Source organism: Cyprinus carpio, chromosome B8 (assembly GCF_018340385.1).
Source record: "Cyprinus carpio isolate SPL01 chromosome B8, ASM1834038v1, whole genome shotgun sequence".
Lineage (NCBI taxonomy): Eukaryota > Metazoa > Chordata > Actinopteri > Cypriniformes > Cyprinidae > Cyprinus > Cyprinus carpio.
Window position 1 is genome coordinate 28,584,476 of NC_056604.1, and position 19,730 is coordinate 28,604,205.

A 19,730-nucleotide genomic window follows, 5' to 3' on the forward strand; every position below is an offset into this window, starting at 1 on the left:
GATAATGTAAATACTAATGTAGAAAACGTGCTTCACACAAATACAGAACACTAAAATAATGCAATAAATGTTAATTTAACAATATAAAACTCTAATGTACATGCATGTTAAGGAAAAACTAAGAGGAAGCGGTTCTTTAAATTAAAAACCAAATGTGAGCTGTGGGATTTACAGATTTCACTGAAAATAAGATGACTTGCTCTTTTATGTGAAACTTAATTATTAAAATTTTAAGTTACCTAGTACAGCTTTTCACTCTATAAAATATGGAAACTTACGGTCAAGCAATTAACGGGATTTTGCTGTAACAATTTAATAGGGTCTTTAAAAAGAATTCAACTGATATGAGCAGCGTTATTTATTTTTTTCCCAATATTTAATATTTCATCATAGCATTCATATTGTACTCTCCAATGTCACACATTTCTAGACAACATTCTAACTGATAATGTACAAAATTACAAAACCCTTCTATAACCTTTAAAAATTTCAAACAGCACTCTGAAAAGAAGTATATAAACTTTAAACATGTAAAGATTCGCAGCATCAACAAAAATGCAGAGATGGATAAAGAGATAAATGGTTTTTTTTTTTAGACAGTGCTGGGAAGGTTACTCTGGAAATCTAATAGGTTACAGATTACAAGTTATGCTATTTAAAATCTAATAAGTATAGTGTAACTGTTTCAATTACTTTGTTAAAGTAATGTAACTGATTACATCCGATTACTTTTTGATTACTTTTGTACATTTACATTTAGCAGACACTTTTATCCAAAGCAACTTACAAACTGAAGCAATTAAACCAACTTACAAACCCTTCATCTCTTAAACTAAATTTATAATAATTTAATTTTAAAGCAGTCACCACAAAATCTGACTTAAGCACCGTTTTACTGTGCGGTTAAATACAGATTTAAAATCATTACAAGAAATAGTAAATATTAATACAACTAGTATTCAGACGTAACCCCTTTGTATTTGTTAACATTTTCATAAGTAACTGTAATTTAATTACACTTTTTTTGCAGTAACTAACCAATTACAGTTAGATTTATTTTGTAATTAAATTACATGTAACTAGTTACTCCCCAGCACTGAGTTTAGATAATGCATTGTGCAAGCGTCTTTCAGTCAATGTCATGAACTCGGTGGCTTTCAGTGCACTACTGACCTCAGCGCTGTACTGAGTCTGACCACGGTCCTGACTGACCCACTGACCTGACTCCACACATCAGGACAATCAGCCCAGTGAACGCTGAGGTCAGAGGTCAACGGCACGAGCCTGACCTCCACAGGAGTCTCTGTGACACACGCTGACGCTGGAGTTTCACACAGTGATGAGCTTCTGTTATCAGCAGTACTGGTGTACTGAAGATTCTGTCTATCACAGGAATTCATCAGCTTTGTTTTTCAGTGAGCAGCTCTTTGACAGAATGAAGATGACGATGTCAAATCTGCTCCAGGGCTTATTTTAAACACTCCCTGTCAGTGTAAATATCCAAACGCTCTCTAAAAATAAACACTAATTGGGAAAGGTAATCAGCGTGCACAAATAATAGATCTCTCACTGAAGCAATAAGGCTGAAGAAGCCGTGAACTATAGAAGCTTAGGGGTGTTGTTAGGCACGACGCAGAGTGGAATACATTAAAGGCAGCAAAACCGTTGAATTTCTCTGGACTGCAGCTCAGACTGTGACTGTAATGTTGGTCTGAGACGTTGCAGCGGACGTGCATCCGCTCCTCAACGTTTTTGAGACTGCATGGACGTCATGAGCTCTGTCACCAGCACGATGCACTTCTCCCCTTCAGCGGAGACTCCCAGAAGTCATAGAAGCGCACGATGTTTGGATGCTGGAGACCCTTCAACATCTCAGCCTCCTCTTTAAAGCGCTGCCTCTCCACCTTCGTCAGCTTGCGGTCCTGAAACACACAACAACCAATCAAAACAATTCACCTGACACCGGGTAACATAACTCAAATCAAACCACAGGAAAGGCCTTTCCTTCAGGAATCACTGTAAGCTTGATATTAATCACAGCAGATCTAAACCAGCTCCAGTGAGGAACACAAGAAAGATCTCGTGATCAAACTGAATTCAGAAATATATTCTATATTGAGTCTTCTCTTTTTTCAAGCAAGCCGAAGAGATATACCTCCACCATCCTGCAGTGAGATGCACAGAAGCAGTCATAAGTAGCACAGGTATATTTGTAGCAATAGACAACAATACATTGTATGGATCAAAATTATCCATTTCTCTTTTATGCCAAACATCATTAGGATATTAAATAAAGATCATGTTCCATGACGATATTTTGTACATTTCCTACCGTAAATAGATTAAAAGTTAATTGTTGATTAGTAATATGCATTGCTAAGAACTTCATTTGAACAACTTTAAAAGATGATTTTCTCAATATTTAGATTTTTTTGCACCCTCAGATTCCAGATTTTCAAATAGTTGTATCTCAGACAAATATTGTCCTCCTAACAAACCACACATCAATGAAGAGATTATTTATTCAGATGATGTATAAATCTCAGTTTCAGAAAATTGACCCTTCTGACTGGTTCTGTGCTCCAGGGTCACATATAATCATACAGTGACACTCTGCTCCTCATGGAGAACATCAAAGCCCACATCGCATTTATACTCAGCTTCTCTTTATAGAAGTCAATATGTTGTAAACACTGTTAAAGGGGTCATCAGATGCCTATTTTCCACAAGTTGACATGATTCTTTAGAGTCTTATGAACATTCTGTAATATAGATTGGTTAAAATTTCTCAATGGTAGTGTTAAAAACACCTTTTTTACCATCAAAAACAGCTCTTTTTCAGAGCAAGCTGTTCTGTAGCATGTTGCTTTAAATGTTAATGAGCTCTGCTGACTCCGCCCCTCTCTTCCGAGCCGCTCTCTGAGGGACTGTTTACTTTAGCTGGATTCATCGTGAAACTTGCTAACTAGCACATTATTAGGAAAAGTGATTTACAAAGATTCATTAAAACCTATACTAACGTCTTCTTTAGATGAAGCTGGATCACGAATTATTCACGTGAAGACAGACGCATTTAAGTAGATCGGGAGCGACGCATTCACTTCAAAAACAAAGGTAATCCACTGCGTCTTCAGCGGCTCAGATGTTGGGAGTAAATGATGACTGCTGTGTTCATTATTACATCAACAACAAATAGGTGAGGATTCACTGTCATTCTTGTCTACATCTGCTCCGGCGGTGAAACAGTGGTGGACTGATGACAGTCACTCAGGGCGGAGCTAAGGTGAGACGCCAGTCCACTCTGTGCTGAAACACTACTGTCAATCAAACTGTAGTGGGAGGAGCCTGAATTTGTGACGTCACAAAGACAGGCATCTGAGAATCGTCTCGATTTGAGAAAGAGGAAATGATTTAACACGATTAAAAAAAAAAAGCACTGGGGGGTTTTTATCATTATAGGGAGGTTGTTCACACACTGCCAACACACATTTATGTTCAAACAACATGTAAAAGTGCATGTATCATCCGATGACCCCTTTAATGCTGACTTCAGACCAGAGTACATCTGAAAGCACAAGTGTCATTTTTAGGCCTGATGAATGTGCACAAGGAATCTGCTGGTGCACAGTGAGAGGCTCCAGCAGTCAGTCTCATGCATTATGCAGCGGTTGCTCCATCTGCATCACCTCTGCTCACAGTGCAGCTCTGCAGTGAACGTTTCAATCACACGGTGCTCAAAGCACACTTCCAGTTAAACGCTTGGAACTAATGTTGATGAAAAAGGCTTGCATTTATTTGATCAAAAATACAGTAGAAACAGTAATAGTGAAATATTATTAGGATTTTAAATCTTTGTCTCAAGTGTTTTTAACTAAACTGTATTTACATTAAATGCACTTCTTTCTTTTTTAATTGCATTTTTATTTAAAAATACATTGATACCCTAATATAAAGTGTGATCATACTGCTTTCTGTGTCAGAGTATTGTAAAATGATCAAAGCTGAATTTATTCCAGTCTTCAGTGTCACGTGATCCTTACATTTTAAAACAGAAAACGGTTCTTTTACATTTTTAAATACTTCTCAATATTACTGTATTTTCATTAAATAAGTGCAGCCCTGGGTGAGCATGAGAGGTATAAAGCGGTGCAGCATGTTGCATTCTCAGGGTCTACTACACTTCTATATTTTTTGAAAAACAAAAAAACAACTAGCCCAGTCAGTTTTAATCCATGAGACGAACATAGCTCGGGTCTCTTTATGAAAACACCAGCACATCTGTACACAAATGAATGAATATGCTTTACCCACTGCTTCTCTCATCCTCTACACACATCAGTGCTGCTGACAAACACAGTTCAACAGTATCCCATTTCTTCAGGAAGCTTTATTTATTTCACTTCATTTTAAAATGAGTGTAGAAGCACAAATAAAACATCCTGCTGTTCCTCAGCCGAGTGATTCAGTGTTTTCAGACAGACAGGTCTAAAGATGGGCTGTTAAACTCACAGGAATGAATCAATACGCTCCTGTTCCAGCCCGGCACACGCTCTATTAGTGGTTTATTGTGATCTATAATATGTGCAGACATACTCACAGATGAGCGCACACAGAGGAATCTGCACATCGTTTCCATCCCCCGAGCGTTACGTCACAATACTGCGAGAGTGTGTGTTCACACTTCATGAATAAATAAGTGCACTCACACACACAGTGAGGCGGCCTGTGTTCAGTTCAGGACTGACAGAGTGACACTCAGTAGATTACAACACTTATGGAGTCTGGCAGCATCAATATTAGAAAGCAATAAAGGGTTGCATTTATGAACGCAGATTTAAACAATAGTACTCTGCCCAGTGCATTGATCAAACCTGAATGCACAATAAAGACCCCATGAAACAGCTTGACAAGCAGTTTCCTTTTCTTATTAGTTCCAAACAGGAAGCACTGAACTGGGACGCACTGAAGGGCTGTTTATCACTGAAGTGAATAGGCTTTAGACGGCTGATTTGTCAGTGGCAGATGCTCTTAAAGGGCAGGTCACCTGCTTTCTTTCCAAACCTGACTTTCTTTTTTTTATATCATATTTTTTTTCCCAGAGAAGATTTTAATGTCAGCATGAAATGAATATTCACCCGATGCATAATGAGCATACTGTGAACATATCAACCGTGCATATTTTAATTTTAAATTACTAAATGATAATGTAAATACTAATGTAGAAAACGTGCTTCACACAAATACAGAACACTAAAATAATGCAATAAATGTTAATTTTAACAACATAAAACTCTAATGTACATGCATGTTAAGGAAAAACTAAGAGGAAGCGGTTCTTTAAATTAAAAACCAAATGTGAGCTGTGGGATTTACAGATTTCACTGAAAATGCATGTTTGCTCTTTTATGTGAAACTTAATTATTAAAATTTTAAGTTACCTAGTACAGCTTTTTCACTCTATAAAATATGGAAACTTACGGTCAAGCAATTAACGGGATTTGCTGTAACAATTTAATAGGGTCCTTTAAAAAGAATTCAACTGATATGAGCAGCGTTATTTATTTTTTTCCCAATATTTAATATTTCACCATAGCATTCATATTGTACTCTCCAATGTCACACATTTCTAGACAACATTCTAACTGATAATGTACAAAATTACAAAACCCTTCTATAACCTTTAAAAATTTCAAACAGCACTCTGAAAAGAAGTATATAAACTTTAAACATGTTAAGATTCGCAGCATCAACAAAAATGCAGAGATGGATAAAGAGATAAATGGTTTAGACAGTGCTGGGAAGGTTACTCTGGAAATCTAATAGGTTACAGATTACAAGTTATGCTATTTAAAATCTAATAAGTATAGTGTAACTGTTTCAATTACTTTGTTAAAGTAATGTAACTGATTACATCCGATTACTTTTTGATTACTTTTGTACATTTACATTTAGCAGACACTTTTATCCAAAGCAACTTACAAACTGAAGCAATTAAACAACATCCAAACCCTTCATCTCTTGAACAAAGATTATAATAATTTAATTTTAAAGCAGTCACCACAAAATCTGACTTAAGCACCGTTTTACTGTGCGGTTAAATACAGATTAAAATCATTACAAGAAATAGTAAATATTAATACAACTAGTATTCAGACGTAACCCCTTTGTATTTGTTAACATTTTCATAAGTAACTGTAATTTAATTACACTTTTTTTGCAGTAACTAACCGATTACAGTTATATATATTTTGTAATTAAATTACATGTAACTAGTTACTCCCCAGCACTGAGTTTATAATGCATTGTGCAAGCGTCTTTCAGTCAATGTCATGAACTCGGTGGCTTTCAGTGCACTACTGACCTCAGCGCTGTACTGAGTCTGACCACGGTCCTGACTGACCCACTGACCTGACTCCACACAGGGGACAATCAGCCCAGTGAACGCTGAGGTCAGAGGTCAACGGCACGAGCCTGACCTCCACAGGAGTCTCTGTGACACACGCTGACGCTGGAGTTTCACACAGTGATGAGCTTCTGTTATCAGCAGTACTGGTGTAACTGAAGATTCTGTCTATCACAGGAATTCATCAGCTTTGTTTTTTTCAGTGAGCAGCTCTTTGACAGAATGAAGATGACGATGTCAAATCTGCTCCAGGGCTTATTTTAAACACTCCCTGTCAGTGTAAATATCCAAACGCTATCTAAAAATAAACACTAATTGGGAAAGGTAATCAGCGTGCACAAATAATAGATCTCTCACTGAAGCAATAAGGCTGAAGAAGCCGTGAACTATAGAAGCTTAGGGGTGTTGTTAGGCACGACGCAGAGTGGAATAACTGGTATCAATGTTCTCGGTATGATCCATGGAATCTATAAAGACCAGTCTCATGACAACAGGCAGACTAATCAAAAATTAAAACACGTTTTTCAACAGTTTGACTAATCAGTTATTTTGTCAGCAAGGCTCGAAGGTGACGTGATTCAATTTTGCGAAAAACAGGACAAACGGCCTATAAGATCAAAAAAAGTATGTTTTTCAGAAAATTCAAAATGGCAAAAAAAAAATTGTTTCTAGGGATGTATGGATTAACCGAGAGCCAGTTGAAAATCAATTAAAATATGTTACGATTCAAATCGGTTGAGATGCTAAACAAATTGCGATTCAATTAGGGGCAGGATTTTATACATATGAATGCATGTCTGAGGGGAACTTTAGAAGAGTTTAGATGGTATTTTTTCTTTTTATCTTGCCTCTGTATAATGCATATTATAGTTCATAAGTGCAGCGCTGCTTTGTTTACAACGGAAACCAAGGAAACGCTTTAAGCTCCACCTGCTGCGGTGTTCATAAGCGCTTTGTTTACAGCGGTAGCCAAGGAAACGATTTAAGCTCCACCTGCTGCGGTGTTCATCTAAGTTTCGCTTCTGCTTGTTTCTGCTTCATTTTTTTTGTTTTTGGGCTTCATAAGTGAATTTTGTTTATGTATAGTTTCCAAAAGAAGAAACCATTTGTTTTTGCTTCACCTGCTGCGGCTGTTCATAAAGTGCTTGTGCGTCTTTAAAGCGAAAGTAACCAAGGAAAGCCTTATTTATGAAGAGATTTATTTTACTGCGGTGTTCATAATTGCTTTTATGTTTACAGCTTGTTTAACCACTTTCAAACGCTTTGTTAGCTCCACCTGCTGCGGTGTTCATAAAGTGCTTTGTTTACAGTGGTACAACCAGGAAACAATTTAAGCTCCACCTGCTGCGGTGTTCATAAGTGCTATATTAGCTTATTTACAGCGTGTTATATTCAAACCAAAGAAACGTGCGCTTTAACTAACTCCAGTTACTGCTCGAAGGGACGTGATTCAATTTTAAGACAACGGCTTTTTACAGCGGAAAACCAATGGCAAAACGAAATTTTTTAAGCCGCCACCTGCTGCGGTGTTCATTAGTGCTTTGTTTACAGCGGTAACCAAGCAAAACAAATTGCGCTCCACCTAGCTGCGGGGTCATAAGTGCGTTTTGTTTACGAGGGGTAACCAAGTTTACGATGGTTAAGCTCCATCCTGCTCGTATAATGTGTTATAGTTCATAAGTAAGTGCTGCTTCGTTTACAGCGGTAACCAAGGAAACGCTTTAAGCTCCACCTGCTGCGGTGTTCATAAGTGCTTCGTTTACAGTGGTAACCGAGGAAACGCTTTAAGCTCCACCTGCTGCGGTGTTCGTAAGTGCTTTGTTTACAGCGGTAACCAAGGAAACGCTTTAAGCTCCACCTGCTGCGGTGTCAGCGGTAGTGCTTTGTTTACAGCGGTAACCGAGGAAGCGCTTTAAGCTCCACCTGCTGCAGTGTTCATAAGTGCTTTGTGTACAGCAGTAACCAAGGAAACACTTTAAGCTCCACCTACCGCAGTGTTCATAAGTGCTTTGTGTACAGCAGTAACCGAGGAAACGCTTTAAGCTCCACCTGCCGCAGTGTTCGTAACTGCTTTGTTTACAGCGGTAACCGAGGAAACGCTTTAAGCTCCACCTACCGCAGTGTTCATAAGTGCTTTGTGTACAGCAGTAACCAAGGAAACACTTTAAGCTCCACCTGCTGCAGTTCAGAGTGCTTTGAATCTGCGTAACCAAGGAAAACGCTTTAAGAGCACCTGCTGCTGCTTTAAGCTTCACCTGCCGCTGATATTTTTTATGTATAGTTTCACAAAACTGAAGTCAAACCATTCTGCTTCAATTTTTTTGTTTGGATCATGATTAAAATGCAGTGGTTGCGTCTAATTTTAAATATGTTTAAAGAGTAACAGACAAAGCCTTATTTTAATGAAGAACGCTTTATTTTGCCGCGGTGTTATTTATTTTATTTGGGGCTTGTTTTAAAATTTCAATTTAGTTTTGTTATTTACATCTACATTTAGTCATTTAGCAGACGTTTTCATCCAAAGTGACTTACAAATGAGGACAATAGAAGCAATCAAAACCAACTGAAGTCAAACCATTCTGTTTTTGCTTCAATTTTTTGATATCATGCAGACAAAGCCTTATTTATGAAGAGATTATATTTGTGATTTATTTATTGGGGCGTGTTTTAAAATCAATCAGTTTTGTTAACATCTACATTTAGCGTCAGTTAAGACGTTTTTCCAAAGTGACTTTACAACGAGCGGTGCAATCAAAACAACAAAAGGCTAGCAAGTGGTATATTAGTTCTTTTCAGTGTATATTTCAAGTTTCCAAAGAAGCAGATTTTTGCAATAATAAAAGGACACATTTATTATAATTTTTTCACATCTCCTTTTGTAAAAAAAAATAAAAATCGAAAGAACAATCACACTTGTGACTTCGCTCACTCGAATCGTGAGTTGAGTGGTTGTTTAAATTAGTATTTTTTTAACGTATTTTTTTCTATTTGTTTGTGGTTTTATTTTGTTGTTAGATTTTTAGTTGTTTTATTTATTCTTTACTGATCTGTCTGGCTCCAAAGCACATCATCAAGACCTTACACTATGAGCCTGCATTCGGCTCTTGTTCTGTTTTGTCCTCCAGCTATGTTTTGGCTAGTCCTGCGTGAAGCCAATTATCGTCTTTTTTCTGTTGTGGGATAGTTTTGCTTTTAATTTTTTTTTTTTTCCATTTGTTCATTTTAATTAATTTTTTTTTCTTTTTGTTTTTTTTTTAGGTTTTTTTTGGACTTTTTGCATTTCATTGCAGTTAATTTTAATACAATAAAACCACATCCATCAGCTACTCACCCACATTGGTGCAACGTGTACATTTGTGACCCTGGAGCACAAAACCAGTCTTACGTGTCTATTTTTTTTTTTTAAACTGAGATGTATACATCATCTGAAGCTGAATAAATAATCTCTCCATTGATGTATGGTTTGTTAGGAGGACAATATTTGTCTGAGATACAACTATTTGAAAATCTGGAATCTGAGGGAGCAAAAAAAATCTAAATATTGAGAAAATCATCTTTAAAGTTGTTCAAATGAAGTTCTTAGCAATGCATATTACTAATCAAAAATTAAGTTTTGAGATATTTATGGTAGGAAATTTACAAAATATCTTCATGGAACATGATCTTTACTTAATATCCTAATGATTTTTGGCATAAAAGAGAAATGTATAATTGTGACCCATACAATGTATTGTTGTCTATTGCTACAAATATACCTGTGCTACTGATGACTGCTTCTGTGTTGCAGGGTCACAGATGATAATAAACATACAATTAATACTTGAATAGACAAAGTGAAATGCTGCAACTGACCCCACAAAAGGGGACGGTTGCAACATTCATTAAAATGTAATCAAAATCATTCTTGAACATCATTTTGCAATTAATTTTATTTGTGCACAGACCGAGTCTTCAATAAGTTAAACTGGCTGATAAAACCAGAATAGTAAAAGGAAAAACATTTTCAAGTAAGTAGATTTTTAACCTAGATTTACTAAAAATGACTGCTTTCCAGTATTGAAAGGGGTTCTTTTTTAATCCAAAAAATAAAAAATAAAAAAATACTGTTATGTAATGTTATGGCAGACTTTTAAATCAATGTTGGGACGGTTGCAACAATGTGAATCATAATTACAATGTTATGTTTTTACAATGATTCACACAAACAACCGGACCTTTAAAAAAAATACCTTTTTACCTTTAGTAGAAGGAATGGTCACATGTGGCTGATTTCTTCCAGGAAGCATGAGGGGCTAACTGAGCGTGTGCAGTATGAGTATCATCACTGTAGCTCATTCCTGATTGAAGAAATAAACTGCCCTCGTTGCAACCAGCCTACTCCTGGTTCATTTTCATAAATAAATACAGTTTGAAAATTACAATTTCATGTTTCGTATTTGTTTAAGGGAAATGTATATAATTTCAGGACTTGACTTCAATGAAAGCCACATTCATGCAGAAATCAATTTTCTGACTTTTTTTCACAATTTGAGTGGTGACACAAATGAAGTTTCATTGCAGAATAAATGTAACTTATGAATCCTAACTTCAGCTTTGGTGGACATGACCATCATCAGGCTGCTCAGACAACCATCCTGACTAGTCGATTTGGTAAATGTGCAGTCATGTGAGGGCACTTAAAGACCTGGACGAGTGACACACTAATTACAGGCTGAATTTAGGAAAGGCGTGAGCCATGAGCTGGAGAACATCACTTCTGCAAGAGCCTCATGAACCCTGCAATCTGTGAACCATACAGCGCTCTGAACATGAACCGAGTAAAAGTGATCTGAACATCCTGCATCTTCCCACTAAGATCACACAATAAACCAGTACGACTGCACAGATCATAATCTCACATGCAATAAGATGAGGTCACGTGACAATGAGATTTTTTGTTGCATGTGGTGGACAGCTATTAAGCCACTCTTATGAAACACAAACTGATTTGTAAATCCATCTGTGCATAATTCGTCAAATTCAATTCAGTGCGATGACTGCAGTGATGTACTGTTTCATGTTTGAGGTTCATATCTATATCTTCCTCTCCTGACAGCAGGGTTTGTGCACTCAGTGCATTTCCCATGAATCTGTGTGAGCTGTTGACACAGCACAAATTCACCTGATGTGGCTTCATCTGTCAGGCAGGACGCCAGAGGACCATTAACAGATTTGACTGAAGCAGGAGGACGCCACAATCCACTCCATAAAACGCTTCCTGGCATCTACTGTATGACGAGGAACTTCACTGAAGCAAAAGAGCCACATCCTGAAACTATGCTTGTGCTGATTTTATGCATGTAGGTTAAAGGGATAGTTCACCCAAAAAATGAAAATTCTGTCATCATTTACTCACCCTCATGTCGTTCCTAACCTGTATGAGTTGCTTTCAGAAGCTATTTTGAAGATTGCTGGTAATTAAACAGTTGGTGGTTGCCATTAACTTCCATAGTAGAAGAAAAAATACTATGGAAGTTAATGGCAACCACCAAGTGTTTGATTACAAGCAATCTTCAAAATATCTTCTGAAAGCAACTCGTACAGGTTTGGAACGACATGAGGGTGAGTAAATGAACTACCCCTTTAAGTTACCTAATAGTGTCACCATGTAACATTGCTCCAAGGTTTACAACTGTTTATGAATTTAGACATTTATGCATTTGACAGATGCTTTTATCCAAAGTGACTTGCATTGCATTTAATGAATGCATTTGATTAGTTAATGCATTCCCTGGGAATCAAACCCATAACCTTGTTGTTGCTAGCACCACGCTTAACTGTTTATGCTCTGAAGTGCCTATGGAGAAAATGAATGGCCCGTGCTCTGGAATCAGTGCTGCTGGAATAGAGTGCGCTCACTATCCAGACAGAGAGCGTGACGGAGGAGGATCGGTGGACATGACAATAATATCATCAACAATCTGTCAAAAGATCTCAAATATAAAACAAAGCCATCAGTGTCTGAATCCCTTATAGGAAGTTCCCTGCAGCAAAAGGCCACTGGATCTGAAAAGAATGATTTCTCAACATGGTCCATTCCCCAGCCTCTGAAGAACCAAATGAACTACAGTACTGACCTAGTTTGCAGTGTTTTGCATATTTACCCCAAATCCACCCCAAACACACGGGCAGACAAACCCGGACACGACTGGAGTGTGTGTTTCTGTGGGTCTGAGATCCCCATCAGCCACGCCACATTCCTGCAGCTACAGATGCTTATCGACAGAGCAAACACACACACACACTGAGAAACTGCAGCTGACATGTTTCAAGTCAGGCTGAAGCTTTCAAATGCATTGGAATAGGTGTTGAAGTCATCTGAACGTCTTTACAGGGCTGAAGAATAAAAACCTGAAGCCCGAGTCACAGAGTTTGTGTCACCTGCCCATTCAGACCACTGCATACATGATTTCAAACCTTAAACATTCACTTCTCTGTGTTGTATTAAACTTAGATGCTGATTTAAAGATGCATAGAAATTTTGGGCTGGCTGGCAAACAAAACAAGGTTTTGTCAAAATAAGAGTAATCTGTGATGGTCTTGAATGCATCTGCTGAAAATGATCAAACCACTGTATGCCTTCGTTTAGTCTACATGCTTTATGAATTTATAGCTGCCTGTTATTGATTTGAGGTTGAGCATTATTGAGAACTTAAGAACTAAGATAATGAAGAATAAGATAATAATAGTAAAAGAGCACTGAAAGAAAGAAAGAGATGAGACACTTTTGATCACAGATCTCTGACCTCCAGAGCTTCTATTGCGTAACGCTTTTGCTCAGGCTGTCGATGTCCAGTCACAGCATCCCAAACCACCTTAAGATCGTCCAGAAGCTGGCCCTCGAACATCGAGTACAGCTGTGTGTGAGTCACTTTGAGAGGACTCTAACAGACCAATGGATTTCTGTAGAGTGAGTGCAACTGTTGTGGCTTCACGAGTCTTCGTCTTTCTCTGATTGTGGCGTCTGCAGGGGAATCTGGTTTTAGACTGACTGTTCATTATGTGGCTTAATTAAAACCTTCAACATGCAACTACTGTACTTGAATCAACATGGCAATATGATACCATCCATCACTACACCATGCTGTGACATACTACTGTTTATCTTCTGACAGATGGCTTTTTAATTTGTTCATTTAAAAAATTACAGTGACTTAGTATGCCATCTCTCACAAATAATGCATCTTTCATAACTCATAAAACCCTTCCCTGACTTTATCTGCATTATTTTGCCAAACTAGTTATTTGCTACTTAAGTGGTGTTTTCATTGAATAGTACATTTACTCTCTCTCGAAGAATTACTTTTACTTCAAGTGCTTGTAGCCAGGATTACTAACCCAGACTAAAGAACGAGATGATGGTTACCGGACATACAGTCCAACATCCCTTCACCAAATAACACTGAACACTTCCAGTCACAAACACAGATCTGAACAGAAGCATTATGTGAGCCATTAGTTATCAAACCCCAGATATAAACCACAGTCAAAAACAACCAACCTACTCACGAAAAAGTTGTATTTTTGTAATTAAAAAAAATTCCAGTTTCCCAGGCCACTGGGAGCTTGAGGTTTTTGTAATTAGCCCATAAAGATTTCTTGAATATTTTCATACATGATGAAATAATGAAGGGCTTCTATTTAAAAACATTTGCAGGTTTTACCCACAAGCCCCACACCGACGACTAGAGCTTCACAAGCTGTCTGCTCTTCTACAACAGACCTGTTTTGGACCCGTGACTCGATTCAACATCAATAATAAACAAAAATCTGTATGACTAACAACTAGGGCTGCACAATTAATCAAATTTCTAATCGCGATTACAATTATGGATGCCACAATTACAAAATCATTCAAATCAGCAATTTATCGTTCATAGTCCACTTATGTTATTCTGCGTGCTTAAGATGCGTTTTTTTTTTTTTATAGGTTTTATTTTGGGTTTTTTTATTATTTTTTTTTTTTTTTTTTTTGTATAATTTTATTATAATTTTTATTTTTTTTTTTTTTTATTTTTTAATGTGTTTTTTTTAATTTAAAAGAAGAAACCAATCTGATGTATAGTTGACATTTGAAAAGCCTACAGAACCTACAGAAAAGCATTAAAGTTTTTTTCAGTTAGAGTGTTTTCAGCTTGTTTAATTTCATATAAAAATACGGCATGCAGTTGCATCAAACATTGGTATAAACGTCATTCAATGTAAATTGTGATAATTTCATTAATAATTGCAACTATAATTTCAAGGGAATAATCGACAATTATGATTTTTGTCATAACCTTGCAGCCCTACTAACAACCATTAAAGAGGGACTGAAACCTAAACCAAACACTGGCAAGGTATGCATGGCATAGACAATACAGCACCACTGATCAGTCAGCGAGCACCAGGTGACCTTACTGTGCAATACTGCATTGTGTAAAATCTTTTTCATCATGCTCAAGATGTCAACTTCATTGCACATAATGTTTTCAGTTATGCACATTTGTTGTCTTATGTTATGTGTCCTCTGTGTACAGTACTGTGTTGTATAGCATATTGTGTATATTGTATATTGCATTGTGTATAGTGCATTGTATTGAATAGCATACTATATGTATATTGTATATTATATTGTATAATTGTTTAGTGTATGATATGTGTGTGCAGATTTATACATGGTACACCACTATTTGTATAAAAAAAGAGGCCAAGAACACGCCCTTAAACTAGTGCTGCACGATTAATCGAATGCGATATACATGAGCATCTTGTAAGTAAAGCCGGTTCTGTGATCAGTAGTAAATCTCCATCACCTGCATTTACTACACAGAGCCGTAGTTCACTGACAAGCTATGCAAAAAAATCGCAGGCAATATAATCACGTGAAGATATCGTTTGCGATAATGACAGCTGTTTGCGTAGTTTCTCAGTGAACGATGGCTCTGTGTAGTAAATGCTGCTCCATCTGAAAGCACCACATTTACTCCAAACTCACTTCATAACATCAGTCGAGTGTTTGAAATAAATGTTTATTAGTCACGCTGAATCAGTGAAAGCAGTTAAATCTTCTGTTTAGCTTATTCAGCTAGCGCTATAGGGATCTCCTGGGTTTCTTCTGCGGGGTGTATTTGGAGTTTCTCTGGCCTTCAGATGGAGATTCACTACTGACTACAGAACCGTGCTTTACTAACAGCCACAGCCTCTGCCTTATCACGACTGCATTTCAATTTATTGTGCAGCCCTGCCTTAAACCAGTCTTTTCAGCAGAGAAAGCACCACGGTATCACCATCGCTTCACATGCACACGCGGATCAACAAGAACATGCGGAAACACACCTGAAGTTCACACCAGGCCACCTCCACCCAGGTGTCCGTGTCCAGGCCCTTGTAAACCGTCTTGAAGGAGCCGCGGCCGATCTCGATGTCAAACTTGAGAAAGCGTCCGCTGGGAGAGGTGGCCACGGCCTTCATCTCAGCCTCCTCCTCGTTCTCCTCGCTGGACGCCTTTATGTGAGTCTTCACGCCGTCCGCTCTGAGCTCTGTGCTGCCGCTCTCCAGCTCTTTCTGAGCCGTCTGGCTCTCCGTGCTCGATCCCTCCTGTAAACCGGATCGGAGGGCCAGAGTTCGGTCCACAATGGTCCTCAGGTTGATGCTGAGCATCTTCCCCTGCTCTTCACACTCTGGGTTGCAGTCGTTGGCCTGGGGCTCATCATTATCAGTGAACCACAGGCTCCTGCGGATGAACCTCTGGTGTTTGGAGGAGGGATAGGAGCTGGGCTCGCTGCCGGCGCGCACCAGCGCTGAGCTCTCCAGCTTATTCACGCTGCCCTCGCTGATGGTCTCGTAGATGCTGAGCTGCAGCTCGCACTGAGAGTTGGGCACGGATGAGGCGCAGCAGTCAGGTTTGGGCTCCATGGTTTGAATCAGTCACACGTTTGTGCCGCTCAAGATCGGCAGCACTGACGCTTCAGAGATAACACGTCCATCTGTGGGAACAACATATTCATCACAACGGCATTCAAGATTCATATTCAGTTTCAGGTTACACCACCACTGCTATTAATAAATCTTCATTTCTGTATGCATGGAATACCTGCCACATTTGCCAACAGAAAGCACCACATGCACACAGGTGTCATTCTTTAATTTTGACACCGGTGCTAATGTCCTCTAGTGTCTTTAAAGACAATAATTAGTCTGGTTGTGGGTTAGCTGGTCTTTGGTGAAAAGAAAAATATTTATGTAAATTTATTTTTTCTCCACTTTAATTTAAACTGTAAACTTGTATGCAAATGTGGTTTTATCATTAAATAAGCATACATTTGCATATTATATAAACAGAAGGCACATAAAACTACACCTTTTACGTGTTTCTTAATTTATTGCACAATAAAGCGGTAGATCATTGTCAAAATCCAAAATAAAGAAATAAAACGCAATTTATGTATGAGCACTGATTATGTTTTCACCTCTTTTTGCAAAAGTGCAATAAAACGAGATTAAAAAACGAAATGATCAGAAAAAGGATTCAGTATCATTTTTTTCAGAGGTGCTACATACTTACAGTATGAGCAAATGTCACTTTAAGAGTTTGGCCTTTAAATGCTAACCAATGCTATTCTAATCGACGAAGGATTATTAATAACAATTCACTGTTTATAAAGACGCTAGTTTTTATTTAGAATATTTTTAAAACTGCAAAATATTGCGGCAGCGTCAGAACTGCTCAATGCTTCACAGTCCCTCGTGTAAGTCTGCGATATCTACCCAGTAACGAATGAACCCTGAAGCGATGAGGATGAGGAGGATGATGATGAGGATGAGGATGCAGGTGCACAGATCTAATATCCTCCGTCATATGCATCGAAAATAAAGCCGCGATGATGTGAGACTCACATGAGGAAGCTCGAGCGTCGGTGGCAGATCTTCAGAGCAGCGACGGAGATGACGCGCTGACCGCCGGTAAAACGCGATAAATCACGCGCTGCGCATTTGCAGGAGTGTCGCCCCGAAGCTCCGCCGCATCTCATTCACCTCGGCATCCCTGGAAATGTCTCCGCTTGGACATCGCTGTGAACGCTGCTCCTCCACGCCCAGCGCCGCTGCTCCAATCAGAGGATCGTTCCCAGCATTCCTCTGCCTCCTCCTCACTTCACATCACATCATGAGCAGGCCTGACGAAACCACACATGACCGTTTCTGCTGAAGGAGACATTTCGCAGCATTTCCAAGCAGCTCTTTTCCATACAGCAATAGCACCAAGAGAAATGAACCTTAAAGGTTTGCATGCAACTCATGCACATTAATGCATTTGCATTAGATTTAGTCATTCATCAGACGCTTTTATCCAAAGCGACTTACAAATGAGGACAAGAAGCAATCAAAATCAACAAAAGAGCAATGATACACAAGTGCTATAACAAGTTTCATTTAGCCTAAATCAGTACAGGTAGAAACTGTTTATTTATATATATTATATATATATATATATATATATATATATATATATATATATATATATATATAATATATATATATAAAGAAAACAGATAGATAGAACATGATATATAATAAAAAGAAAATAAACAGGTTTTTTTAAGGGTTAGTAATTGAATAGAGTGCAAGTCTAAAGGGGGCAAGTTGTTATAGAATAGAATAGTTTTTAGTCATTTCTTGAAGATGGTAAGGACTCAGCTGCTGGGATTGGGTTGAGCAGCTCATTCAAACAGGAGGGAACAGTTAATGTACAAGTCTTTTATTGAAGATGGTAAGGACTCAGCTGCTGGGATCGGGGTCAGCAGAGCTCATTATTATTTAAAGCAACATGGACTAGAACACGTGCTGCAAACTGAGCTGATTTTGACAGGGTAAAAAGGGTGTTTTTTTACAGTGCCATTGGGAAAACTATGTTACAGACTTCATTAAGACCCCAAAGAATCATATCAACTTGTGGAAAATGTGCATCCAATGACCTCTTAAAGTCGTAACATAAGGAATTCTGGTTCCGTGTCCAAGCCTCTGCTCATTTCCATTTCTATCAATATTTTAAACATTCATAGAAGATGAATCGCTGTCTGACCGTCTGAGATTTGGGTATGGACATAAAGGTCAGGACATTGTGTATACTGTAGAAGCCACCAAATAAAAGATGGTTGCATGCGTGGAATTTATCTCACAATTCTGACCGTTCTTCTCATTCGACAAAGAATTCAGACTAAATCTCTTTTAATTCAGAGTTTACATATCATAAGTGTTTTTAACATGAAATAAAGGTATTCGCACATTTTTATCTCACAACTCAGAGTTTTTTCTATATATAAAAGTCTGATTTGTGAGATATAAAATCAGAATTGCATGAAAAACAATCTTATTTGTGAGATAAATTACAGATTAGAGTGTATTTATATTTATAATGTTTTACAGACTAAAGCCTGAAGGTGTGTTATTGAATTTCCTTCACGTGTAACACAACCTGCAGTTGGACAATATAAGGTTTGGCTCAGATATTCACAGTGAAATTTGAGTCTTGGCACTTTCTGTTTCTCTACAGCTAAAGACCAGACTTGTGTCTTTAAAAATAAACAGGAGATACACTGTTTGAATAGAATTTATTTGTAGTCAAGCAATTTTTTTAGTTAAGATAATTTTTTTTATTATATTTTATTTGTAGATGTGATATATTTAGTATGAATTTTATGTTTTATGCAGTGCACAAGAAGTAATAAATGCAGTGTAGAATTCAAATAGTCCAGACTGTGAATACAGGAGTGAGCGACGACGTAAATACTGGATGAGTGTAAGCCAGACACGATAGATCATATACCAGCCTCTTCCCTCCGGTCCCTGCATCCACACAGAAACACTGCTGAGGTCTGAGGTCTTGTGTAGTGTACGTCTGTGTAAGTGAGGACACAGAACCGTAGGAGAACAGCACGTGTCAGCGATGGCGGCAGACACTACTGAAGTAAACACGGCCGCTGGTCCTGGACTGCAGGTGGGTCACACAGACGCTAAACCTGCTAGCACACAATCCAAGTCTTTCAAGGTTTATACAGTATGTCCAGAGCTGTATGTGTATGCCACTGACTGCTTAATCAGACTTATAACTGCTGCTTCATAGGCTCTTCATTTCTCTTTTTTGTGCTGTTGCTCTCCTTGAGTGATAAAATGGGTGAAAAACTCCCACAGACGGACAGAGCAACTCACACCAGAAACAGACAGATCAACAAATGACAGAATCAAACATTTGTAAGAGACCTGCTGTGAGCCAGAATTTCTCTCTTGATATTCTTTTATTGCAATATGA

At 38.1% G+C, this 19,730-nt stretch overlaps 1 protein-coding gene across 1 annotated transcript; it reads right to left on the reverse strand.

The window, feature by feature from the left end:
* Nucleotides 1–1,781: 1,781 nt before the first annotated feature.
* Nucleotides 1,782–17,589, reverse strand: LOC122138167 (serine/threonine-protein kinase WNK3-like). The gene is made up of 3 exons (XM_042729117.1): nucleotides 17,321–17,589; nucleotides 15,761–16,410; nucleotides 1,782–1,922 (listed from the first exon to the last, which is right to left on the reverse strand). The coding sequence occupies exons 2-3, from the start codon at nucleotides 16,337–16,339 to the stop codon at nucleotides 1,782–1,784; spliced, it is 720 nt and encodes a 239-aa protein (XP_042585051.1). The 5' UTR covers nucleotides 16,340–16,410; nucleotides 17,321–17,589.
* Nucleotides 17,590–19,730: the final 2,141 nt, after the last annotated feature.